The 26,987-nt window shown below is 41.8% G+C and overlaps 2 protein-coding genes across 2 annotated transcripts in view; both read right to left on the minus strand.

Moving 5' to 3' along the window:
- Positions 1–2,185: 2,185 nt before the first annotated feature.
- Positions 2,186–26,987, minus strand: part of SLC1A1 (solute carrier family 1 member 1) — a 71,915-nt gene continuing 47,113 nt past the window's right edge. Inside the window, exons 5-12 of the mRNA XM_050944289.1 lie at positions 22,843–22,885; positions 21,126–21,233; positions 16,360–16,544; positions 15,010–15,117; positions 11,436–11,558; positions 10,641–10,835; positions 9,723–9,857; positions 2,186–4,297 (exon numbers count right to left, since the gene is read on the minus strand). Of these exons, the coding sequence (XP_050800246.1) occupies positions 4,051–4,297; positions 9,723–9,857; positions 10,641–10,835; positions 11,436–11,558; positions 15,010–15,117; positions 16,360–16,544; positions 21,126–21,233; positions 22,843–22,885 (1,144 nt within the window). The 3' untranslated portion in view covers positions 2,186–4,050. The remainder of the gene's footprint in view (positions 4,298–9,722; positions 9,858–10,640; positions 10,836–11,435; positions 11,559–15,009; positions 15,118–16,359; positions 16,545–21,125; positions 21,234–22,842; positions 22,886–26,987) is intronic.
- LOC127046792 (uncharacterized) lies at positions 23,353–25,510 on the minus strand. The gene is made up of 2 exons (XM_050944311.1): positions 25,417–25,510; positions 23,353–24,111 (listed from the first exon to the last, which is right to left on the minus strand). The coding sequence occupies exons 1-2, from the start codon at positions 25,461–25,463 to the stop codon at positions 23,532–23,534; spliced, it is 627 nt and encodes a 208-aa protein (XP_050800268.1). The 5' UTR covers positions 25,464–25,510; the 3' UTR covers positions 23,353–23,531.

The raw sequence follows: 26,987 nt of genomic DNA on the forward strand, positions 1-26,987 counted from the left end.
CCTCAGTCCACAGGGAATAAGGCCCTGATTATCCTGGAGCTTGTATACCTCCCATCTGTCACTCTCCTGCTCCCCATCTGGCCCTGCTGTATCACACTGGAGACCACAATAACATGTATGTAGGATAACTAGTTACCCATCCGACTGCAGATCTGTAGCTCTGAGCTGCTGCTTTTTCAATTTATAAAGACCAGGGGCCTAACCCTGTTACTGTTACTCACATGAGAGGATTTCAAGATTAAGCCATCCATAAGTGCCACACTTTTTAGGAATCTGTCCTCTTGTGCTTAGTAAATTGTAACTAATAATCATTGGGGGGGGGGGTGAGAGATAGCTCAGTGGGTTGAGCATTGGCTTGCTAAACCAAGGGTTGTGAGTTCAACCCTTGAGGGGGCCATTTGGGGATTTAGTTGGGGATCAGTCCTTCTCTGAGCAGGGGATTGGATTAGATGACCTTCTGAGGTCCTTTCCCACCCTGATAGTCTATGGATTTCCTTGCATGACAAATGCTTTTTTCTTAACAATGTAGGATGCCATTTTGTGACTTTTGTATTCATTAGCAATCAGAGCCACCCCTTGGGTAGGGCAAATCGGGGAGACCGCTCTGGGCCCCACGCTCTGGGGGGCCCTGTGGGCTGGTGCAATTGGCCAGCACAGTCAGTCCTGGAAGAGATGAATCCGTCACTTCTGCCCCGGGCCCTGTACCCTCCTAGGGACAGCCCTGTTAGCACTCCAGGCTCAGAAAGAGAACCCCAGCTATACTTCTAGTTAATATACTACAACTACAGGTGGGGAAAAAATCCCTGCTATTGCAGCAGGAAAACAATGAGCAAGCAGAACGGAGAGTTGTAAAATGCTCAGAGTCCATGCTATCAACTACAGCCATGACCAACTGTGAATGGAGTTTAAAGTATTCATCTGTATAGCATGGGGCCCAGATCTTTGACTGGGGTTCCTAGGTACTACATTAATACAAATAATAGATAGTAACAGTAAAACTTTTTCTGCCATCATGATGAAGTTGCCATGGATTTATCTGCTATAAGTGGGAGCATAACTTAAAGAATGACACCCATTTGCTAAGAAAAAGAGACTGGACACTGACTTCATCATTTCATTTAATAATGCACACACACACAGCGTTCTAAAGGAGAGGTGTCCAGGTACAATCTGGTAGTTCAGTGGGGCCTGAACCCCTGTAACCCAGAGGAAGGATAAAGCTGTTAGGCTGCAGTTTTTTGCTGGTGAACTTAAACAATAAGCAATTTCTGTTCTTCTCAAGGAAGATACAGGTATAAGCAAATAGCACGTCATGTTTGAATGGCTTCATTTTTATCTTCTAAAATTTACATAAATGTATCATATATGCTAACTAGTTTGAAGTCCCTTTCTTCTCCATTGGTTTCTAGAAATGTTTCCATTGAGACCTCCAGTCTCACTAAATTTGGACAATCCAGCCTGATGGGTTTTAAGAGTTGTGCATGATTTTGAACAAGTGACTCCCATTGATTTCAGTGGAAATGGCATATCTAAAACCACATGTGCCACTTAAAGAGTGTTGGGTCCAATTCCAAGGTTGCATGCGCAGTCACATAAGGGCCTAAGGCAGCAGTAACATTCTGTTTCCCTTGTGTAGGGGGCCAGATCTCTGAAGAACCCTGGAAGAAGGAATCCACACCTGCATGCAAGGGAAATGATTTTTGGTGTGGAATCTCAGCAAGATAATGTGGAGGGAGAAGGCAAGCGCTTGACTCACACTTGGTGGTTCACACACTAAGAAGCTATGTGGCCAAAACTACATGTGAGGACGGGCACTCCTGGACTTAACGATATCTTCAGTATATGGGTAGATTGTCTGGTGCTGCGGCTTCTCATACCTAGCAAATCAGTTGCAGGTTGACTGCATGGGATCCTTAGTGCTAAAGCATGTGTTGGATAGGTGGATCCTTTCCCCTAGCCCCTCTGTAGGTAAAGGCGTTGCTTGCAGTCTTAAAATTGGGTCCCTGAGGGAACAGTTTGCTTTCCTTACTGGAAAGGGCAATCCATACATAGTAAAATGACAAATGTTTGCCAGCAAAAGTGATTTAGTAGTGTATTAGCAGTTCATCTGTTTCTTCCTGCCATAACAGGAGAAATACAGAATTCCACAGAGGGATGAAGAGAGGATGGTAGGATGGAGAAAGAATGAAATAAATAAATATTTATTTAGATCACAGTGGGAACAGTATCCATAGTGCCTTATAAGAGGCTGGTTACAAAAAAATACTTAACACACACACCAAAAAAAGAAGGCAAAGCACAATATAGACAACTATGGGAATTGGTGGTTTTTTTCTCTTATTAACAATGCTGGACAAATGAAGATTTTTATATACTAGTTCTGCACACAGCAAAGCATTGATTTACTTAGTTTGTATACTCCTTTATTTTGTATAAACATATCAGTATTTTTACTTTAGAGTCACACTGTGTTATAGTTTACAATGTTTATTTTAAATACATACAGGATTATGTCTCGCAGATTTAATTTAAGGTGCAATTTATCAAAACCTACCGTAAGGATTATTTTTTTCTCAGTTCTCTTTGGCACATTTCCAGGTTTACGTAAATACAAAAGTGCAGCGTTGAATTTACTATCTAACAATCCAGGAACTTGAATATTTTGACAGCATGTAAATGTAATTTAGTGTTTACTACAATTTTATTGAAGAAAAAAGACTTTTGGGTATGAATTTCAATTTGCTCTGCAAATCAGATGGCTGACATGGTGTAGATATGCAACGCAAACAGTTTGTTCTTAACAACGATTCCTCCCTCTGGGGAATGATGTTGCACCATGGAAATATCGTATCCAGCAATGTATAGAAGCTTGACATTATGGAACGTCTTTATGAAGAAGCCCATGGTGATGTCGTCACTTTGTATAACAAGTCACTAAAACACATGGCTTCCTTAGTCCAGAAACTTTGATAAAATAGAACGATTTAGCTGGTAGGGCTTGGCACTGAAATGGTGGGGCATAGGGCTTTTGCAGCTGCAAAATTACACATGTTCAACCAAGAAATTAAACCAAGGAGCAAACAAACGAACTAGCTGTGTAAAAGCGTAGCTAGCCAGTAGCATCTCTCCAGAAAAAGGAGTGCCTCATCTACACTTGATATTATGTCCTCTTTTACCAAGCAGAAAAGATTTGGAAGTCACCCCAGGAGTAGCTATTTTAATCTTCGTGACCTCCGCCTTTCCTGCATCTGAGAAATACTAGGCTAAAATAAAAAATGGACAATACTGAAGCTGTCTTCTTGCTACTTCCAATTGAGATGTTTTAATAAACTACCAAAGTGGACCTAAGTTGGCAGAGAGTTTCATTTTGCAATAATTCATGCAAGTAAAAGAAGAGCAAACCTGTAGCAATTTGCTTCACATGCAGAATTCAGTTCTGCTCTCTGTTGGCATTCATAGGGGGGGAAATCAACTATATAACATTAGAAGCTTTTCCTTGACCAATAACTTCCAACATCCATAATGCTTAAAATAAAAGCAACATAAAACCTCATAAATGTTAAAACACTTATTGCAGAACCCTTAAGGCCTGTTTTCTTTCTAAAACTGTTTGCCTTATGTGTTGTTCAAACCAGCTGCAGAAGTGAACAATTTGGCACATTATCAAGTTACAGTAGGTGTTTTATATGCAGTGTCATTTGTAAAAATGTGAAAGGCAAAAATATTAACAAGAATTCCATACAGAGAGTGGCAGAATGGAAGAGAGGTGTGAAGCACTGCATTTTGCGCGAGAGAAGCACATTTGCTTCACTTCACTGGCCTGGTTCTAACATCAGCTTATGAGCTAGATGATTCCAAATAGGCATTCCAAAGCCTCATTCATCTTACATGATTAAAAAATGACATATTTTACAACTTGCCCACAGGGACCAAATGCTGCGAATCCAAACAGTGGGGAAAAAAATGGAAGTCTGTGTATCAAATCAAATATACTCAAGTTTTTGTTATCTTTTTCTTAATTATCCTTTAGTGTCAGCGGAACTGTAGGCTTCAGAATTGTGATGTCTGGGTGAATGATATGGTGTCAGATTTATCTATGGCAAAACCTCCATTGACATAGGATTTCTTGGTCTCTGGTTCATCATTATCAAGTATTGTTGTTTCCAAGGCAAAAGGATTGACTATGTTGACTTCAGAAGAGACATCCATTAGCTCTAGCTCTCTTTTGGAGAGCTTCTCCACAATCCCTGCACCAAAGGCATCTCCAAGGACGTTTACCATTGTTCTGAACCGGTCCCTATGGAGTAAAAATGTTGTGTTAGACAGGCCAGGATTTCTGGTTCCAGTGTGCTTTCTTAGAAACTGTACGTTATTTAAATACAAATATTTTTTAGTAATCAGTTTAAAATTAAACTGTACTGTAGACACTGAGCCAGATGTTATACTGGTGTAACTCCAGTGGGTTTACTTTGGATTTTCACTGGTGTAGGAATTAGGAGCAGAATTTCACTCTTTCCTCTAGGCAATTTTAATTTGAAAAAACTTGGAATTATTGGTACTAAAAAGTGATTTTTTAGAAACAGTAAGTAACATTACATTTCTGTTATGGCAGAAGTTACCAGGTGGTGATGTTACATGTTGTTTTACAAATAGAGCTCGGCAAACAAGTGATTTTTTTTTGATTCTCTGTCCTGTTTCCACCCCCTCCATCTCTCCTTCCCCTCCCCCCCCCCAAAAAAAAAAAAAAAAAAAAGAAAGGAAAAGAAAAGAAAATCAGTTCAGGTCAAACTACATCTAAAAATTGTGAAACATTCAGGCAAATTGAAAAAGTCCGTTTAGGGCTAAACAAATTCATTGTCTGTTGTATTGACAATGAAAAGTCAGAGGGGCAGGAAAAATGAGTGAGAATGCCTCTATATCTGTTTAGAGTGCTGCTAGAATGTGGGAGACCCAAGTTGAAGTCCCTGCTCCAATAACTGTTTATACATAGTCGAACAGTTTAATCAGGAGAGATCCCTTAACCTAATGGCCAGGACACTATATTCCAATGTGGATGACTTCAAACCAAGAGGGGAGTTGTAACGAGGCCTTTCAAACCCAGGTGAGTGCCCTACCAACTGGGCTAAAAGTTGTAAGAGAAGCCACTGCTGCAATGCATAGAGTCTGGAAAAGCCTTTTTGAGGGGAGAGTGGGAGGGGAGCAGGGTTGTCAGTACTATTTAGTGAATTGACACAGTTCATGGTTGGCCAAAACTGTGTTTTGGGGGAGAATAACTATTCCTCCAAATTTTTTTGCCCAGCTCTACTTACAAGTTCTTTTTCATGTGAGCACTGTCCAGTCTTTGAAGAAATGCTGTGCTGTTGGTTGTTTCATTATGAGTTTTTTGGGGTTTTTTTGGTGGGGATTGTGGGGGGAGGGGGAGCTCTGGTGACCAGCTGGAGAGTTTGCTCTCTGCCTTAATCTTTCCAGCTGGAATCAGTTTTCGTTGTGGAGTTGCTCCCTGGGAAGAGGGCATTGGTATTTTGGCTAAGAGTCCAGAAAGAAGGGATTGCCTGTGTGCTGTTTGTCTATCTCTGTTTAAAAACATAAAACAAATTACACTAAGAAATAGCTGGACACCATGTCACTGGTTTCCTCTCCAATGAGAAACTGACCAGAAAGGCACCAAATTTGCTGCTTAATAATAATAATAAGTAATGATGCTACCACTTGGCAGAGGAGTGACCATACTTTTCCGTGTAGTGTAGTTTGAAATTTGGGGCCAGATGTAAATTGGCATGGAACTGGGACAGGGAATGTGAAAACTAGTGTCTCTGTTGTTTGTACCCCCTGCAGCCAGCCGTTGCAGGCTGAAGACTTTCCTTCCATATGACCTCTGCATGGTTGGGACTTTGGGGGATGTTGATGCCAGTGCATGGGGTGGAGGCAAGAAGCTTTTCAAAATGGCTACGATAGTGCCTCCGGTGGTAATACTTGCACAAATGTTTATTCATGGTAGTTTTGTGACTATTCTTTGCAAATAAAAAGTCAAATGTTCCCAAATACAAAGGGATTGCAAACACCAGTGAAGTGTATCAATGTTCTACTCACAAAATACTTTTGTATGGATAACATGTATCACATGAGGAAGCGCCTGAGTTAACCCTGTAGTGAAGATGTACCCTTAGAGATGGAGCTGTGCTGGGAGCAGGAAGGGAGAGGAGCAGTGGTAGCTGAAGGCATTATGCTAACATAGTGTAGGTGGAATGCTTCTGGGAAATGGGGGAGCATGCTGAAGAGCAGCCCTTGCATTAGCTTTTGAAAGACAAAGGCTCAGGTCCTCAGCTGATATAAAATAGTTCCGCTGACTTTGGTGGTATGCTATGTGATATGCACCAGCTGAGGCTGTCCGTGGGGCATGGGTCACTTGCTGGAAGATTCTCTGCACCTTGAAGTCTTTAAACCATGATTTGAGGACTTCAGTGGCTCAGACACAGGTTTGATACAGGAGTGGGTGGGTGAGATTCTGTGGCCTGCATTGTGCAGGAAGTCAGACTAAATGATCACAATGGTCTCTTCTGACCTTAAAGTCTATGAACTATGAATTGTGTGCTCCTTCAGCAAGTCCTTCCAGGTGAGGTGGTGTGGGAGGCCTGGCTGCTAACTCAACCCACTCAGAAACACAGCCCTTTGCTGTCAGCTGGCTAGCAACTCCCCACTTGGGGAGCGCAGCTGGAAAATTCTGGCTGCTTTCTGCACAAGAACGCTTCCCAAGCCCTGTCCTGCAGTACACCCATGCTGAACCCCATCTGAACACACTAGTGGAAAAATCAGCCTGATGTTAATTATATTTTAAAAAATGAATTAATCTATTTAAGATGATTGAATCAAAAATATTTTGTTTGGCACAGACTCATTGCGGAGCTAGGTACTGCAGAAGCAGCTGCCTCTTCTCTGCCATGCAGGTGTTATCATTAGTCATTATCATTAGAGTTTTGCTGATAAAGGGATTTTACTTTATGGATCCAGTTTTGTGTTATTTGTACTAAAACTGACTGTTGCTTAAGAGTGGTAGGAAATCAAATTTCAATGCATATAAATGTAAGATTGCAGAATCCAAAGTTCAAGGAAGGAAAGAATCTGCATAAGCCACAAAACACTAACTTAAAAAGAGGTGGAATATTACAGGCACTGTGCAGTAAAGTTAACTGGCTGTAAATATCAGTACACTGGTTAAAAGCACATAGCGTAGAATTTTGTGATTATACTGAATCCTTAGGAACAGCCCATCTTTTCTCGTGAGTGATGCTCTCTCCTTTAGATTCTCTTCCTTTCAAAGCAGCAAAGAATCCTGTGGCACCTTATAGACTAACAGACGTTTTGGAGCATGAGCTTTCGTGGGTGAATACCCACTTCCTCAGATGCATCACCCACGAAAGCTCATGCTCCAAAACGTCTGTTAGTCTATAAGGTGCCACAGGATTCTTTGCTGCTTTTACAGATCCAGACTAACACGGCTACCCTCTGATACTCTTCCTTTCAAGTAATTTCACATTGCTGATGTTAACTAAAAGATCACAGGTCCTGGTTTAACAGCTATGGCAACAATAAACTTCTTTAGGGGATTCCAGGGTAGGAAGCTATGGTCTTGAAAATCTGCCCTATGAAATATATGGTATGTGGTATTATAAAAGGTTTTATGGTTCCTGAGTTTGGGACTGGTCACATTACTACTATGGGTAGCACAGTAACAGCCATCTAAAGAGCATCTTTAGCACTGAAAAATCTTTCTATTTAAGGGCATGGAACTTCCCAGAAGAGGGTTTTCTGGTAAAAGCATTCTGACCTCTTCCAAACACTTTTCATGCAAACAAAGATGGGTTATGTGTGAGTTGTCCTAGATTGGCTCCCCCTTGTGGGTTGGATGCATCAATCCATTGGTGAGGGATGGGAGTTTTGTTCATTGAGGGGAGCTTTGTATGTCTAATTTAAATTTAATGGGACCCTGACAGTACAAAAGACTTCAGAAATGTACATAATAATAAAAACAAATTACAATCCCACTGCCCTGTTCATTTGTTTTCTGTGGCTCATTGAAGATGGCATAGACCATCAGTGGTTCTTCCTCGCTTGTATGCCCATGTCTAGACTAGGACATAGCTTGTGTATAAAAACATGAGCTAAGTTGTGTTTATAAATTATACTACATTCCAAGTCTAGACAGGGCCTTAGGGAGAGGATTCCACTGTTCCCCCATCTGTTAGCCCACTTTGCAGATACTGATTGACAACATTAAGGCAGCTGACAGCTAAGTTGACCCTGGAGAGATTTTATCTGGCTGTTTTGGGAATACAGGACTAGAAATGTTCATCCTGTTGTAACTCTGACAGCCATCAGCTGTCTGACCGTGACACACAGGAGGAATGGATGGCTGCACAAAAGTGGGTGGCTCACAGATTAGAGATTTTTCTTGCTATGGTTTTCCTTTTTTTAAGAGTAATACTTGGTCAAACTTTTCACCTATAGGTCTCTAAGCCTCTTACAAAGTAGGTAGCACCACTATCTCCAAATGACAGATAGGGGAACTGAGGCACAGAGCAGCTGCTCTGCTCCAGCTAACACTGTACATCTATGACAGTCAGGAGCCAGGATCATACTCCAGTCTTCTACTCCAGCACCTCATCATGTTGCTTCCTGGGGCTTGGGTGTCTCATTCTTAATCAGAGGATACTTTCTCCTCCATCAGTCCAGCACCTGGCATTAGGGGTGCCCCAAGAAAACCAAGTGGGCAAGGCCAACACTTTTGAGACCTTTCTTCCTGGAGAGAAATCTGTGAGTAAAAGGCACATGACAAGCCCCCAGGACATCTTTGTCTCTCCCCTGGAAAAATAGCTTAACAGGATCAGGAAAGTTTTCATGAGCTGGAAAGGGGAATCAAGGTGTGTGTGTGGGGGGGCATGCCCATGTCGATCTTTTACAATGGAGAGCGGCTCACGCAGGAAAGAAGTTGCCACTGCAGAAACCCTGTGCGACTGTACATTGGACAGAACTTTTCCCCTCTAAAACAAAACAAAAATCACAGAAGTAAAGGGTTTACTTTGTGAAAATTAGCTGGAATGTTATGTTTGTGGCTTGCAACTGATTACTGCAAATAAATTATATAACTACCATAACATTATTTTACAAATACCCTCTGATTGAAATGGATATTTTTGCTTACAGTTCTTTTCTTAGTTACATTTTGTAGTCTGTATATTTTGAGTTAGATTTTCATGAACTGGGACCATTTTCTTGTGTACTCTGTATATGCAGTTACCATAACTGCATTGGTGAATCGGGGCACATGGGGGTATAAACAGGTATTTAACTATTGAGGTGGATATGCAATTGTGGTAATTTTTGTTATGTATAGAGTGTACAGATCTTGGTCTTTGTTTTTTAATCAAAATCTGGCCTTGCATGTCATCTTCACATAAAAGACTAATAAAAAGGGCCCAGATCTGATCAAACTGTTAGCTGTTTTGATTAACAATGATGTCGCTTATATAATTGTATTACAAATCAGCTGTGTGGCAGTGTTATCTCTAACCAGCTTTATTTCTAGTTATTTTTTGAACATATTATTGCACAGCCTAGTTAGAAGGAGAAATAAATTCAGGGTTAAAAGTCTGGTTATAGATGTTCATGCACCATGTATAAAATACACTACTGAAATAATTAAATGCTGAATATATTAAACTTACAGAAGCCAGTCAACTGCTATGATAAGGGTAACATCTTCAGCAGGCAGCCCAACTGCGCTCAGCACAATCACCATGGTGACGAGTCCAGCCTGGGGGACCCCTGCAGCTCCGATGCTGGCCGCAGTAGCTGTGACACTAAATCCCAGACAAATCAGTGAAAAGACAGTTTGAAAATGTCCGCCTCCTGTGTGGATTTCTCTGCTACATTCAGAACTGTGTGCTCATTGAAATATAAAACTAATGTTTAAAAATCCTTCTTCATGCCAATCCCATACTTCACTGGGAGTTATACCTGCAGAGGCATGTGGGATCCAGGGCCCCAGTGGGTTTCTATCATTTGCAAAAGCAGCTAACACGGCTACCCCTCTGATACTATCATTTGCAGATGTTTTTATCAGCATTGTTATTGACATAGTGGCTGATCACATATAGGGGTAGATCCTGGGCAGGCAAAGAAAGTGTACAGGCTATGGAGCTGCCATGGTTCTGCTGCAGAGGCCAATCACCATGGTGACTATTCCAGCCTGAGGGCTTTGGAGCTGTCTAAACAGCAGCACTGATGAGGAATTTAGGGGGGTGAGGAGCATGGCCAATGGGATTGCAAAGTACGCAGATCTACTGGACAAAATGTCCAGGTTGGGGGTCTACTGCAAGCCTCAGCTGTTACTGTACCTACAGCTTCCAGACACTGGGCCCCATGCATTGCTACCTCGTTCCCCACCCCAAATTCTTAGATAGGTCCTCTGTGCAAGGCTTATTTACTGAAGATTTGTGGAAGAGGTGCAAATTTGACCCTTATTGCTCAGTGGTGTGAATGACAGGTGTGAAATCAGCAAGATTCTATTAGGGTGCCTGAAGTAAATCCACAATTCAGTAACAAAAATAACAAAACAACTCATGTTATGGTATCACTCTCACCTGATGGTGATTATTTTGCCCACATCCAACTCTAAGTCATTAAGTTGTGCAATAAACACAGCTGCCACAGCTTCATAGAGGGCTGTTCCATCCATGTTGATTGTAGCTCCGACTGGTAAAACAAATCTGGTAATTCTTTTGTCGACATGGTTTTTTTCTTCTGCACAGCGAAAGGTGACAGGCAGAGTTGCTGAACTGGGTCATAAATAAACAAACAAATAAGCAGCACACTACTAGAATGCCTGTTCTTTTATTAATCTGATGTGCTTTTCTTTCTCTTTTTTTTTTTAAAGCCAAACTGCAGTCAAATTCTGCCCTGGAGTGTGAAGGGGAGTTTTGCACATACAATGAAAGTACAGTTTGTCCCTTGGATTGAAATCATAATTCCCATCTCTTCTAATTCCTGGAACAATAACCAAAAGTTTTAATTATCCTTAAAATAACACAATAAAGCAATGACACAATTTAGCTTCAGATATTTTGTGAGCAATGAACTAATTTACAGCACTATTTCCTGGATTTACATTCAAGAGACTAGACACTAATCTCAAAAACATTGGTATAAATCCAGGATAACTCTATTGTAGTCAACAGCACACTTTTGGGTGCTATATAAAAAATAATTATAAGAGTAATACTTCCTCTAGGTTTATACCCAATGGATTTACAATGGTTCATGTGAGATCAGGATGAGAAACACAGGCAGCAATAAAATCAGAGCAACAGATAAACTGAAGAGATGATGATGATTACAAAGTATATTAATGCTAGAGGGGAAAAAATTATTTTGATTACCTGGAGGAGATCATGAGGGCTGTCAGAAGTGCCTGAGCCATCCCTATGGCAAACTGAAAAGGGTTTTTCCTTACTGTTATTAAGTAGATCAGTGGCAGAACTACAACGGAATGGATTGCAAGTCTGCAAAAGAAAACAGCCTGTTCAAATAGTTAGATCTATCTGATCTCATGGTCTTAATGAGGAGGTCTTAACCAGTGTCCAATTCTGCCCTCAGATACCTGTGTGCAACTCAGATTGACTTCAATGATAATTACATGCATGTGTTCCAGGGCAAATTATGCCCAATTTATGTTAGTAATTTTTGGACAGATGCACTTCTCCTGAAACATTTTTTTTTGGGGGGGAGGCATTATATGTCTCTGTTTTCAATGTACAATATGAAATCAGATGAACTAATTAATATGTTAGGATCAAAGTTTAACTGAAGATGGTAAAACAAATAAAAGAAATGAAGAATATTTAAACAGAAGAACAGAGGCAGTGTTGAAAAAGTCCAAAATAGTCTTATAACTAAGACTAGAGCTAAAAAATGGATTAGCGCTATTAAAAAGTATTATATCACCTTTGGAAATATTTTCTGAATGAGGTTAAAGGGAAATTTGGTTTACAGATGGGTTTTCATAATGGCTTTGATTACATCCATCTCAACATCACATTTTTGTACTATGGGAAACTGCATATGTAAATTTGGTTCAAATTCTACTCTGTTAAATTAGTGTAAATCTCCATTAAATTCAACTGAGTTATTCCTGATTTATCCTGGTGTAAATGAGAAGTATATTGCCCTACAGTACTGAATGTTGTTAGATGCTGAAGGATTGTCATTTAACACTGTGACTTAGATCACTTTTATTTGTATTGCTAGAATAAGAAGGACAAAATTCTCCCCTCAGATATATGTGAGCAACTCCTGCTGAAGTTAATTGGAGTTGTGAGCATGTATCTGAAGGAAGAATTTGGCCCTGGGTGTGTTAATTACTATACTTGCCTAGTACACATCTGTTAATTTGGTATTAGAAAAGGTTTAGAGAAGGGCAACTAAAATGATTTGGGGTTTGGAACAGGTCCCAGATGAGGAGAGACTAAAGAGGCTAGGCCTTTTCAGCTTGGAAAAGGAGAGACTAAGGGGGGATATGATAGAGGTATATAAAATCATGAGTGATGTGGAGAAAGTGAATAAGGAAAAGTTATTTACTTATTCCCATAATATAAGAACTAGGGGTCACCAAATGAAATTAATGGGCAGCAGGTTAAAAACAAATAAAAGGAAGTTCTTCTTCACACAGAGCACAGTCACCCTGTGGAACTCTTTGCCTGAGGAGGTTGTGAAGGCTAGGACTATAACAGCGTTTAAAAGAGAACTGGATAAATTCATGGAGGTTAAGTCCATAAATGGCTGTTAGCCAGGATGGGTAAGGAATGGTGTCCCTAGCCTCTGTTTGTCAGAAGGTGGAGATGGACGGCAGGAGAGAGATCACTTGATCATTACCTGTTAGGTTCACTCCCTCTGCGGCACCTGGTATTGGCCACTGTCAGAAGACAGGATACTGGGCTGGATGGATCTTTGGTCTGACCCAGTATGGCCATTCTTATGTTCTTATGAGGCTGGAGGTATATAGCTTATGTTAAGTATATTTGAAGTGAAATGTTTATAAAAGGTCTGCAAAATACTTCTGGCATTCCAAGGTCATATGCCATCACAGCAACAGCAATTGTCATAGATAGGAATAGTCAGAGCCTGGAAAAGGCGTAGACCATAGTGGCATGTACCATCTTGGAACTCCTATTGTACCATCACAGGATGTTCTTGGGAGCATGAGTGTGTTTGCAACACCATTTAATGATCTCACAGCAGCTGATAAAGATATTGAGAAAGTCTGGGACCACCTGTTCTGCCAAAATCAGACAATTAACACAGCAATAGCTACCTACGGAACAGAAATTTACAGTGGCACATAAAATGGGCAAGTTATCAGACTGTAGGAAGAGAGATCTGTTTTACACCATTGGACTTCATAGTTTTTAATCTGTAACGTGAGTGCTTGGTCCAACAAGCAGAATGGAAATGTTGAGAGATTCTGGAGGCTAAGGAAGTGGATGGAGAAGGTTTTTTACTCTTTGTAATATTGGAAAAAGAAACTTTTTCATCTTTCTCGTAAAAGCAAATTTAATGAGCATTGGCCTATAAACAGGACGAAAGCAGAATTTTAGGGAACTGGTTAAACCATAAGTGTGAAAAACAAAATTACAGTATATATCTAACCATTTAAGCCAAATTTGGACAGAATGGTTGTCTCTAAAAAGTCTGAATCAGCTGTTTAACAGAAAAGAAATCAAGCCCTTTATGATGATGCACAGAAAGATATTTTAGATCCAACACAACAAGTGAATAAAGAGAGAATAGAAAGAATGTTATGTGCTGGTGTTGGGACCTCTTTTACAAAAAGTTTCTAAAGGTAAAATTTTCTATAGCACCTAAGTGACTTAGGGCTCAACAACTCTCAACTGACTTAAGCACTTTTGAAAATTGTATTTTTAGGTATTGTTAGAATCAGAATTATCCCAAGTAAATATGTTTGTGCTCATCTCAGTACTCATGCCAGTAATTTAGTCATATCTTGCTCTACTATTTATGCAAATTTATTTTCATAAAACTTTCTCTCTCAGTTGATGATAAAATTTTTACAGTTTAAAAAAAAAATCCTATCAGCAGCGAGAAGGGAAGTTCTGGGAAATAGAGCTCTTCCTGAGAGAGAAGCCTGTTGCCCAAGAACATAGATAAATATCAAGATTTAAGCAGTTCTTTGCTTTTTAAAGGAACAGGAGTCCCCTGTCCTCCTCCCAAGCTTCTCCTTGGGCCCTGGTTCCTCTGGCCTGCTCATGGTGCATCCTAGGTCAATTCCTCTTTCTTTAGGCTGATAAGGTGTCCCCATTTTAACACATCATCTGTGAGATGGAGAAGTATACAGTGGGGCAGAAAGCTGGTGTAAGGGCACAGGTCCTCGACGCAGATCACTCTCACCTCCCAAAGATCTCTAGAGAGCTACCAAATTTGAGGAGGGCAACGCAACCTTGTCAATAGGTTGGCAAAACTGGGCCACCAACAAGAAGTTGGTGGGAGCAGCAGGGTTCTTCATGCCAGGAGACTTCCTTCCCTGGCCCCATCCTTCCCGTGTTTAGTGGAGGCATCACCCCATTTTCTAAAGCAACATACCTTCTGAGGAGCCAGCTAAGAGAGAGGGAGAGTACTGAGTTCCATATGCACCTTTTCATTTTATGCTGCAAGCACTGGTGCTGGAACTAGGGGTGCTGGATTGAAGCAGTAATAACGAACACCAAACACCATGGTTTCCATCATCAGCACCCCCACGATAAAAATTGTTCCAGCACCCCTGGCTGGAAGGCAGATGATAGTTTTAAAGTAAAGGGTGCACTTCTAATGCAAACTATCCTCAAATGACTTTATAGATGGGATCTTTTCTCAGATCTTATTTTTATATCATTCTCTGTCTAATAAAGTGTGGTTCAATCAAATCATACATTTTCATTTTACCTTCAAGGAGTGACATACCCGCTTAGTACTGTTGCCATATAAAGACCCAGTTTGCGAAAGATTTCCCAGTCCTCAACTTCTATTATTTTCCCAGCAATCAAGAACAAAATGCCAAGTGGCATATACCTACGGTGCACAAAACAGCTTAATTAAAAACGCATCCTTTTGTAAAGCTGATGTTGCTAAACAGATCTGGCACAATAACATTTTCTTTCTGCAAGAAGAAAGATTTGTTTTCATCACTGTAAAAAAAAGGAGAATTTGAGGGAGGATTCTGCAATACAGCTGAACTTACTCACTTTCAAATGTACTACATTAGAATTGATTTTTAATATTAAAACATTAGTGTTTGCCTGTTTAGGCGTCAGAGTAAATACAGCAGTAACCACAGTCCTACACGTAATGAGTAAAGACATATTAACAGAGGTTGGAGAGATGGGTGAGGGATTACAGACTATGCCCCAATCCTGCAGAATTTTATGCATGTGCATAACTTTGCTCACATATGTAAGAGTTTGCAGGATTGGGGTCTATAACCTTACCCTGCAAAGAGATGGAAGTGGGAAAGTTCCCTTCTTCTCACATGGATTGCAGTGCAGAATCAGGGTCTATATCTTTATACAAGAATATACATTTTACTATATCAGGACAATGCATCAGTCTTCGCATTGTGTAATAAAGAACAGAACTACCATTTAATTAAGGCAAAAGCTATTGCTTTACAGCCAGATCACCTCTGGCTCTGTTCACATGTGATCTCACATGCTTACAGCCCAATCCTATAAACTCTTCTTAGCGTGTATAGTGCACACTGCCAGGAGTGGCAGTCCTTTTCAGGTCACAGTAGTAAACAACACACACTCATTATCAAGCGTTTTCAGGATCAAACCCTATAAAGGCCTGGGTGAAAATTATGGCCCTGATCCTGTAATTTGATTTCCACAAAGTCCTAGTACAGATGATGGAGTACTGAAGAGCTGTGTGGTCAGTCTGCAGAATTTTACTCCAATTTCAAGATCAAGACCTGTGTTTGTAATCTGGTTTCCTTGTCCGTTTCTCTTCAGGTCGTGTAAATCTCACAAAACCTATTAATATTGAGTTAATGATGCTGAAGTTTTAAATTACATGACCACTTTGTATTTGTGAATACCGAAGAAATGAGGGTTCAAATTTTAAATTGGCTCATATTATTGTTTCTTATTTTGAATTTGCAAGTCATTTATTAGACTTACTTTTCTTTTAAAGTAGCTTGCTGTAAGAAGCGATGTAAAAAAATAAACGCAGAGTGTGATCCTGCTTCCATTAAAGTTAATGGAAAAACTTGCTTAAAGGAGATAATAGAAAATATCAGGATATCATTGTACTCACCACATGATTATCTGAACAATTTTCATTGTGGCATCGTTCAGTGCGTTGAAAAAGTCCACCAGAACTTGTCCCTTTTCTCCCATTTTCCCAATAACAATTCCAAAGACAAGACAAAAGACAATCAAGCCTAGCACATTAATGCCATCGGAATACATGCCCACTATTTTGTATTCTTTGGTTTTGTTCTGTAGATTGAAACCAAGAAGAGAGTTACTGAACAGGAACAGTATATTTAGTTTACATGAGTCCTAAAATGAAAACACATCTTAGATCTTTCACTGAAAACAATTCTCTGGTCTCACACTTACAGCAGGGAGTGTGTGTGTTGGGGTGGGGGGAGGGAGGGGTTAAGGTGGCTTTAAGATGCTTTTACGATCCTAAGTTATGCAAGCAGGGGTGCTGGAACAATCTGTGTATAGTGGGGGTGCTGAGAGTCATTGAATGAAACTGTAAACCGTGTATATGATGGAAACTACTTCAAGGCAGAAGGTGCTGCCGCACCTTCAGCACCCCTAGTTCCAGCTCCTATGAATGCAAGGACCTGTCCATACTGTAGGGTAAGTTACAGTAGCCCCAGGGCTGGTCTAATTTGCACAGTTTCCCAGGGCCCTGGGAAACAGAGAATAACTATAGCATATTGTGCTCTAGCCACACCCCCAACATGAACATGATTCACTTCCTGCACTGGGGATTAAGAGCAGGGCTGATGTACCGCTCTTATGCCAACTCTGTGCCAGACAGGGAGGCCCTCTGTGCAGGAGCCAATATCCAGATCACTGTAAAGGGGCCTTAGTGCAATTGAGAATCATGTTCAAGGTATCCAGTTTTGCCCTTAGTTACATGAATATAATTCATCTGAAGTTAGTGGATTTGCATGAGTATAATGAGTTAGAATCTGATGCATGATATTTCAATGAAAGACCTAAATTGTATAGTTCAATTAGTTATGGGTCATAGAATCATAGACTTTAAGGTCAGAAGGGACCATTATGATCGTCTAGTCGATCTCCTGCACAATGCAGGCTACAGAATCTCACCCACCCACTCTTGTATCAAACCTGTGTCTGAGCCATTGAAGTCCTCAAATCATGGTTTAAAGACTTCAAGGTGCAGAGAATCTTCCAGCAAGTGATCCATGCCCCACACTGCAGAGGAAGGCGAAACCCCCCCAGGGCTTCTGCCAATCTGCCCTGGAGGAAAATTCCTTCTCGACCCCAAATATGGCAATCAGCGAAACCCTGAGCATGTGGGCAAGAATCACCAGCCAGACACCCAGGAAAGAATTCTCTGTAGTAATTCAGACCCCATCCCATCTAACATCCCATCATAAGCCACTGGGCATATTTACCACTAGTAGTCAAAGATGAATTAATTGCCAAAATTAGGCTATCCCATTATACCACCCCCTCCATAAACTTATCAAGCTTAGTCTTGAAGCCAGATATGTCTTTTGCCTCCACTACTCCCCTTGGAAGGCTGTTCCAGAACTTCACTCTTCTGATGGTTAGAAACCTTCATCTAATTTCAAGTCTAAACTTCCTGATAGCCAGTTTCTATCCATTTGTTCTTGTGTCCACACTGGTACTGAGCTTAAAAAATTCCTCCACCTCCCTGGTATTTATTCCTCTGATATATTTATAGAGAGGAATCATATCTCCCCTCAGCCTTCTTTTGGTTAGGCTAAACAAGCCAAGCTCTTTGAGTCTCCTTTCATATGACAGGTTTTCTGTTCCTTGGATCATCCTAGTAGTCTTTCTCTGAATCTGTTCCAGTTTGAATTCATCCTTCTTAAACATGGGAGACCAGAACTGCACACAGTATTCCAGATGAGGTCTCACCAGTGCCTTGCATAACGGTACTAACACCTCCTTGTCTTTACTGGAAATACCTCGCCTGATGCATCCCAAGACCGCATTAGCTTTTTTCATGGCCATATCACATTGGTGGCTCATAGTCATCCTGTGATTGACCAATACTCCAAGGTCCTTCTCCTCCTCTGTTACTTCCAACTGATGCCTCCCCAGCTTATAACAATAGTTCTTCTTCTTATTAATACCTAAGCACAGGAGCCAGCAAACAGAGCTGTAAACAGGGGCGTCTGAGGGGGAGTTTACAGGGGGAGTTTCGGGGAAGACTAAGAGAGCCAGGCAGAAGAACACACAGGCTACTGAAAGGAGTGTGCAGTGTTCTAGCAGTGTCTTGGTGCTTATGGAGGGTTTGTTTTGCTGTGGATGGTGGTGTTTTGGGTTGGTTTGTGTTTCCCAAATTTACAGGATTTAGGTGGGAAGCCTGTGACATACAGAGGCAGCAGTTGTAGTGACCCAAGCAGTGGAAGACACAATGAGGATGACTGGATGTGGAAGCTATAGCATGTATGTGATCCTGGAGGGGATACCTGAAAAGAGTTTCGTCTGATGAAATGCCGCCTGATAGAGCTGATGGAAGAAAAAGAGCCGAGGACTGGAGATGCAGGTGGAAACTCTGGTCGAGTTTAGGAGGTGGTTGGAGTGGATGATGGAGCAAAGACATGATGAGGCCAAAGGGAAAAGCTCAGACTTGCAGATGGAAGCAGGACCAAAGAACTCTGAGGGGAGACTGCTGGGTGAGGAAAGTGGACGGTGGAAGCATGTGACTAAGGGAACCAGGCAGAGGAAAAGACGGGCTAGTGAAGGCGCAATGGAGCTCAGGAATAGGTTTGCAGAGTTGGAAAATGAAGAAGGGGCACAGCAGGTGGCCGCTGAAGGTGAGAGGGCAAGGAAGAAGCGAAGAGCAGCTAGCCCTATAAGGAGAGGGGAAGAGTCAATGGAGATGACACCAAATATGAGCCCCAGGAGGATACGGGATGGGTTGCAGAGGATTGCAAGGATGAACAGGAATCGAGAGGACTTGCGGCCAGAGGAAACAGGGGATAGACCGGAGAATCGCACCGTCACCAGGAAAAGGCAGATCTACGTGATTGGGGACTCCTTACTGAGAAGAATAGACAGGCCTGTAACCAGAGCCGATCCAGACAACAGAAGGGTGTGCTGTCCCCCAAGTGCTAAGATATGGGATGTGGACCTGAGGCTGAAGAGGATCCTAACGGGAGCGAGACAGAATCTGCTGATTGTCTTTAATGTGGGAATGAATGATACATCTAGATCCTCACTGGAACGTATCAAGGGAGACTATGCCAGACTGGGGAAGACACTTAAGGAAATCGAGGCTCAGGTGATCTTCAATGGGATTCTGCCTGTTCCCAGAGAAGGACAACAAAGGTGTGACAAGATTATGGTGATCAACAGATGGCTCAGGCAGTGGTGCTATAAGGAGGGCTTTGGGATGTATGGCCACTGGGAGGAATTCATGGAGAGAGGACTGTTCTCTTGGGATGGACTTCACCTGAGTAGGGAGGGAAATAGACTTCTAGGATGGAGGCCGGCACAACTGATTAAGAGAGCTTTAAACTAGGAATTGAGGGGAGATGGTTGGGAGACGTCCAGGTAATCTCCACGCCGGATTTTAACATTGAGAGGGAAGAAAACGAAGCAAGAAAGGATACTGTCATGGGTAGGAGAATGGACATATGGAGGAAGGGTACTGTAGATACAATTCTAATAGGTGATACTGGCGGTAGAATGTCTGGGCCTAATCGGGTAATGAATGTGAGTGAAGCCAAACAGCAAGAATTAAGATGTTTGTACACCAATGTGAGGAGCCTAGGTAACAAAATGGAGGAACTAGAGTTACTGGTGCAGGAAGTGAAACCGGATATTATAGGGATAACAGAAACATGGTGGAATAGTAGTCATGACTGGAGTACAGGTATCGAAGGGTATGTGCTGTTTAGGAAAGACAGAAATAAAGGCAAAGGTGGTGGAGTAGAATTGTATATCAATGATGAGGTTAACTGTAAATAAATAAGAAGGGACGGAATGGATAAGACAGAGTCTGTCTGGGCAAAAATCACATTGGGGAAGACAGCTACTAGAGCTTCCCCTGAGATAGTGCTTGGGGTGTGCTATAGACCGCTGGGATCTGATTTGGGTATGGATCTTAACTGCAGTATAATTGTATGAGGAAAAAGTTAAATAGACACAGGGCCTGATTCTCCACTGCCTTCCACTTTAGCATTTAAACTAGGTAAATCTCCCTTTGCTCTTCTATTATGAGATGCCAGTTTTTAAAAAAGAGCATCTGATCAGTATTAATTATACTTTTCTTCTCATAATTCTGTGTTCATCTATTAAATCCCTTCTTACTCTTCTCTTCTCCAGGCTAACCCTAGTCTTTGCAAGCTGTCATCATATGTAAGTCTGTCCATACCTCTGCTCATTTTTGTTAAATCTCTTCTTTATTTTTCATTCTGTACTATATTTTTCTTGAGGAACTACCAAAACACAAGAACGTTTAACTACTACCATTTATCAGAATGCCATCATGTGGTCACATTCTTTTCTTTCTTTTTCTTTTTCTAATACCCACAGCTATTTTATTTGCTTCGTTAATCTCTATTGCACATTAGGCATATATCTTGAGCAAGCCATCCGTAATGACTATTTCCTTCAGTGATTCAGCAAGTTTAGAGTTCATCACATGAGAACTTTAGATTATTTTCCCCCATTGTGTATTACCTTATTTTTGTCCAAGATAAATTTCACCAACTTGCTGTTTACTTCCTCCTCCAGATCATTAATATATTGAACAAACCACATATCAGTCTACAAATCCTTCCCTATTTCTTATACCTCTCTTTGTAACACAGAATACAATAATAAAAACCGCACCTCCAAAACCTCTGTTGTCATGACAATTGTAACAGGCTCTTCTGTAACTGTAGTGCTGTTTTTTTCCAGTTCATTTGTAAGTTTCACTTCTTCACGTTTGGTTTTATACTGAAATTTGTGGGAGGAAACAACAACATTTATTTGGGAACAGTAGGAAAATTAACAATGGCAAATCTACCCAGTAATTCTGAGGAAACGATGCAATTCTGACTTTCATAAGGTTTTTGGGCAGCAGTTACATACAAACAGGTAAAGCTTTCAAATGACTTTGGGTGACTGAATTTCTCCATTTGAGCCACTGGAAAGGGGCATACTCATACACAGATACCATCATGCAAATTCTGCTCCCCACCCTTCTGGTGCAGCGTGGAACTTGTGCAGTTCTGTGGGGACAGAGCAGGATTCCTGAACCCAGCACAAGAGATCTGCAATATGCGGGTACAGTGGAGCAGATGTTCAAAGGGGAATTTCTGAGAGGCACTGTTGAGAGATTGGTAGTGAAGATGGAGCCAGAGCAACTATGTAGGTCCACCAGCTATTCCTCATTTGCTGGTGGAGAACATATACTCCATGAGGGAGATGCTGTAGCCATGATGGTACAAAGATGGGTTCCTTCCCATCTGGTCCTGCAGGAAAGCCTTTCGCAAGACTGGTGCAAGGAGCAGGATTTGTCCTTTAAAATATACATACAAAATTTCTGCTGCTATAAACACTTATACATACTGAACATAGACACACACACACTGTATTTTGTAGAGAAAGAGTAACATCTTTTCTTGGGAAAAGTTTAGTTCTATATTAGGTGAGCTTTATTGCCCTGCAATAACTCTGGTAGGCAACTGTTAAGAAAAGCAAAAAAAGGGAAGCAGACGACATCATGAAGTTCAACAAATATATTTGTGAATTTCCGTAAAGGTCTTTTCCCCAGTTTTAGATGCAAATGAATCGGGAACAGGACTGTTGAGTGGATAGATCTTTTTATCTCTGCTGTAGCACCAAATAAAACCTTAACTCTTCTAGGTCTAATTCTTTCTAAGAGAGATCTTTCAACTATAATCTGTGTATATCATGCAGAGTAGACACCCAGACATCAGTTCCATCCATCTACAGCAGATTTGAGAGAGATGTATGGGGTGAGTTAGGGGTGTGTGCATGCAGATTTCATCAGACAGAGGAAGAATTTAAAGATTTTCTCAATGGAACTGTACGAACAGGGCAATCAGGTAATTACAAAATTATTACACTTCTGCCCATGTATTATCTCTGAAGAGCAATATTTGTGCTCACATATTGCTTTGGTGGCTCTTCTAGTTCCCAAAGCAGTGGGTCTTGGAAGGGATGAATAAATTTTTTTGAGCCATCAATAAAAAGTCTATTTCAGTGGAAAGGAAAATGAGATTTTTTAACAATAGAACTCTTACCACTAGACATTTGTCTCAGTGTTGTGTAAGAGCCACCCTTTTTCATAACTAATTCCTACCACATTGCAACGCAAAGGAACGTCCTCGGGGTTTGGAAATAAGAAGAACTGAACAGGTGGGAATAAAAGCTATAGACCGCTGGGATCTGATTTGGGTATGGATCTTAACTGCAGTATAATTGTATGAGGAAAAAGTTAAATAGACACAGGGCCTGATTCTCCACTGCCTTCCACTTTAGCATTTAAACTAGGTAAATCTCAACAACAACAGCAACAACAAAAAATATTTGACCTTACCTGTTGAAAACAAGCCTGGACGAGGTTTTCTGGGAACATATTCCTGTTAAATAAATTAAAGACTTTATAATACTATGATGTACTAAAAACAATCTATTTTCCAAAATAAAATAACCAGCTAGTCGAAAAACAGAATGGGGCATATTGCTGTTGTACACAATCACTCTTCCCAAACGGTGGTGAATTTATCACTGTCTGCTTTGAAGCACTGGCCAATACAAAGCTTCAAGATTTATAATGTTCGGGTGGCTGTTTAATGTGGAATTCCAGGGTGACTTTTCAGTATTTGACATTTAAATTGATGAACAACCAGATCCAGGATCCTTCCTCTATACTGTGCTGTCTCCCTCATTTGCATGAGGAGTACAGTAATCAGTCTAAACTCATTTTTATATAGTTCACTATGTATCGAGCAGAGATGTACAGGAAGAGGAATGAAACATTGTGTTGGGGGACAGGTTTTTTGTTATGAGCCTGGATTCCAAAATAAATCTTCAGAGGGGTAGCCGTGTTAGTCTGGATCTGTAAAAGCAGCAAAGAATCCTGTGGCACCTTATAGACTAACAGACGTTTTGGAGCATGAGCTTTCGTGGGTAAATACCCACTTCCTCAGATGCATGTAGTGGAAATTTCCAGGGGCAGTTATATATATGCTAGCAAGCAAGCTAGAGATAACGAGGTCAGTTCAATCAGGGAGGATGAGGCCCTGTTCTAGCAGTTGAGGTGTGAAGACCAAGAGAGGAGAAACTGGTTCTGTAGTTGGCAAGCCATTCACAGTCTTTGTTCAATCCTGAGCTGATGGTGTCAAATTTGCAGACGAACTGAAGCTCAGCAGTTTCTCTTTGAAGTCTGGTCCTGAAGTTTTTTTGCTGCAGGATGGCCACCTTAAGGTCTGCTATAGTGTGGCCAGGGAAGTTGAAGTGCTCTCCTACAGGTTTTTGTATATTGCCATTCCTAATGTCTGATTTGTGTCCATTTATCCTTTTCTGTAGAGACTGTCCAGTTTGGCCGATGTACATAGCAGAGGGGCATTGCTGGCATATGATGGCGTATATTACATTGGTGGATGTGCAGGTGAATGAACCAGTGATGGTGTGGCTGATCTGGTTAGGTCCTGTGATGGTGTCGCTGGTGTAGATATGTGGGCAGAGTTGGCATCGAGGTTTGTTGCATGGATTGGTTCCTGAGCTAGAGTTATTATGGTGCGGTGTGCAGTTACTGGTGAGAATATGTTTCAGGTTGGCAGGTTGCCTGTGGGCGAGGACTGGCCTGCCACCCAAGGCCTGTGAAAGTGTGGGATCATTGTCCAGGATGGGTTGTAGATCCTTGATGATGCGTTGGGGGGGTTTTAGCTGGGGGCTGTATGTGATGGCCAGTGGAGTCCTGTTGGTTTCTTTCTTGGGTTTGTCTTGCAGTAGGAGGCTTCTGGGTACACGTCTGGCTCTGTTGATCTGACACCAGAAGAAATCAACATACCCCTAGAGCCCCGACCAGGGTTATTCTATCTACTACCCAAGATCCACAAACCCGGAAATCCTGGACGCCCCATCATCTCGGGCATTGGCACTCTCACTGAAGGACTGTCTGGATATATGGACTCTCTACTCAGATCCTATGCCACCAGCACTCCCAGCTATCTCCATGACACCACTGATTTCCTGAGGAAACTACAATGCATTGGTCACCTCCCAGAAAACACCATCCTAGCCACCATGGATGTAGAGGCTCTCTACACAAACATCCCACACACAGATGGAATACAAGCTGTCAGGAACACTATCCCTGATGATGCCACAGCGCAACTGGCTGCTGAGCTCTGTGCCTTTATACTTACACACAACTATTTCAAATTTGATGACAATATATATCTCCAGATCAGTGGCACTGCTATGGGCACCTGCATGGCCCCACAATATGCCAATATTTTTATGGCCGACCTGGAACAACGCTTCCTCAGCTCTCGTCCACTCACGCCCCTTCTCTACCTACGCTACATTGATGACATCTTCATCATCTGGACCCATGGGAAGGAGACTCTGGAAAAATTCCACCACGATTTCAACAGCTTCCACCCCACCATCAACCTCAGCCTGGACCAATCTACACGGGAGGTCCACTTTCTTGACACCACGGTGCAAATAAGTGATGGTCACATTAACACCACCCTATATCGAAAACCTACCGACCGCTATGCCTACCTTCATGCCTCCAGCTTCCATCCCGGACACATCACACGATCCATTGTCTACAGCCAAGCACTGAGGTACAACCGCATCTGCTCTAACCCCTCAGACAGAGACCAACACCTACAAAATCTCCACCAAGCATTCTCAAAACTACAATACCCGCACGAGGAAATAAGGAAACAGATCAACAGAGCCAGACGTGTACCCAGAAGCCTCCTACTGCAAGACAAACCCAAGAAAGAAACCAACAGGACTCCACTGGCCATCACATACAGCCCCCAGCTAAAACCCCCCCAACGCATCATCAAGGATCTACAACCCATCCTGGACAATGATCCCACACTTTCACAGGCCTTGGGTGGCAGGCCAGTCGTTGCCCACAGACAACCTGCCAACCTGAAACATATTCTCACCAGTAACTGCACACCGCACCATAATAACTCTAGCTCAGGAACCAATCCATGCAACAAACCTCGATGCCAACTCTGCCTACATATCTACATCAGCGACACCATCACAGGACCTAACCAGATCAGCCACACCGTCGCTGGTTCATTCACCTGCACATCCACCAATGTAATATACGCCATCATATGCCAGCAATGCCCCTCTGCTATGTACATCGGCCAAACTGGACAGTCTCTACGGAAAAGGATAAATGGACACAAATCAGACATTAGGAATGGCAATATACAAAAACCTGTAGGAGAGCACTTCAACCTCCCTGGCCACACTATAGCAGACCTTAAGATGGCCATCCTGCAGCAAAAAAACTTCAGGACCAGACTTCAAAGAGGAACTGCTGAGCTTCAGATCATCAGCAAATTTGACACCATCAGCTCAGGATTGAACAAAGACTGTGAATGGCTTGCCAACTACAGAACCAGTTTCTCCTCTCTTGGTCTTCACACCTCAACTGCTAGAACAGGGCCTCATCCTCCCTGATTGAACTGACCTCGTTATCTCTAGCTTGCTTGCTAGCATATATATAACTGCCCCTGGAAATTTCCACTACATGCATCTGAGGAAGTGGGTATTCACCCACGAAAGCTCATGCTCCAAAACGTCTGTTAGTCTATAAGGTGCCACAGGATTCTTTGCTACTAAAATAAATCTTGGCTGTTGGAAGATTCCCACATGTTCCAACATCAAGAACCATTTTCATTTAATGAAAAAATTAGGAACACAGAAATCACAATGCTGGATCAGACCAGAGGTCAATGTAATCCTGTTGCTTGTCTCTGACAGTGGCCAATGCCAGATGCATCAAAGGAAGTGGCAAGAAACTCTGTAATGAGCAATTATGGGATAACCTACCCCGATGGAACCTTTCTTCCTAACCCCATTAGTTAGAGGTTGACCTGTGCCCTGAAGCATGAGGGTTTGTGACCTTTCCAAATCATTTTTAAAATCCTCTCTTTATTTTTCAGATTCTTTAGTCAGGCAAAATTCCTTTGAAATCTTGGGCAGTCTGCACAAGTGTGGACTGAGTAAAACCAGAACCAGGACATCAGGATTTGCCCTTAAAACCAGTTGAGATGCAAACGTGGCCATAATTCATAGTAGCAGAATTTTAGATCTCCGTCATAACTTTTAGGTCATGACCTCCAGGTGGTTTATGAGAATGGTAGCCATGAGATTGTGACTAAAACTGGACAATTATCTAAACTAAAAGTAATTCAATTACTTTTTCTAAACCTGCATATGCTCCTCTTTTGCATTTACAGCATCACTGCACATGCGATGCCTACATGATCATATGCATTGCCGAAGTGGTGAGCAACAGGCCACCTTAAGTTTTCCAGTGTGGCTGACCAGGTGGAGCCCAGCTGAGTGCTTCTGCTGAAGCTATGCTGCAATAGGGAGAGATGGTTTTCTTCAGCCACCCGCTGCTCCTGCTTTGCAAAGTGAGAGGGGAACAGAGACTGGGAATGTCAGAGGCTATGGGGTGGGGGACAC

The sequence above is a fragment of the Gopherus flavomarginatus genome, chromosome 3, assembly GCF_025201925.1.
Source record: "Gopherus flavomarginatus isolate rGopFla2 chromosome 3, rGopFla2.mat.asm, whole genome shotgun sequence".
Taxonomy (NCBI): Eukaryota; Metazoa; Chordata; order Testudines; family Testudinidae; genus Gopherus; species Gopherus flavomarginatus.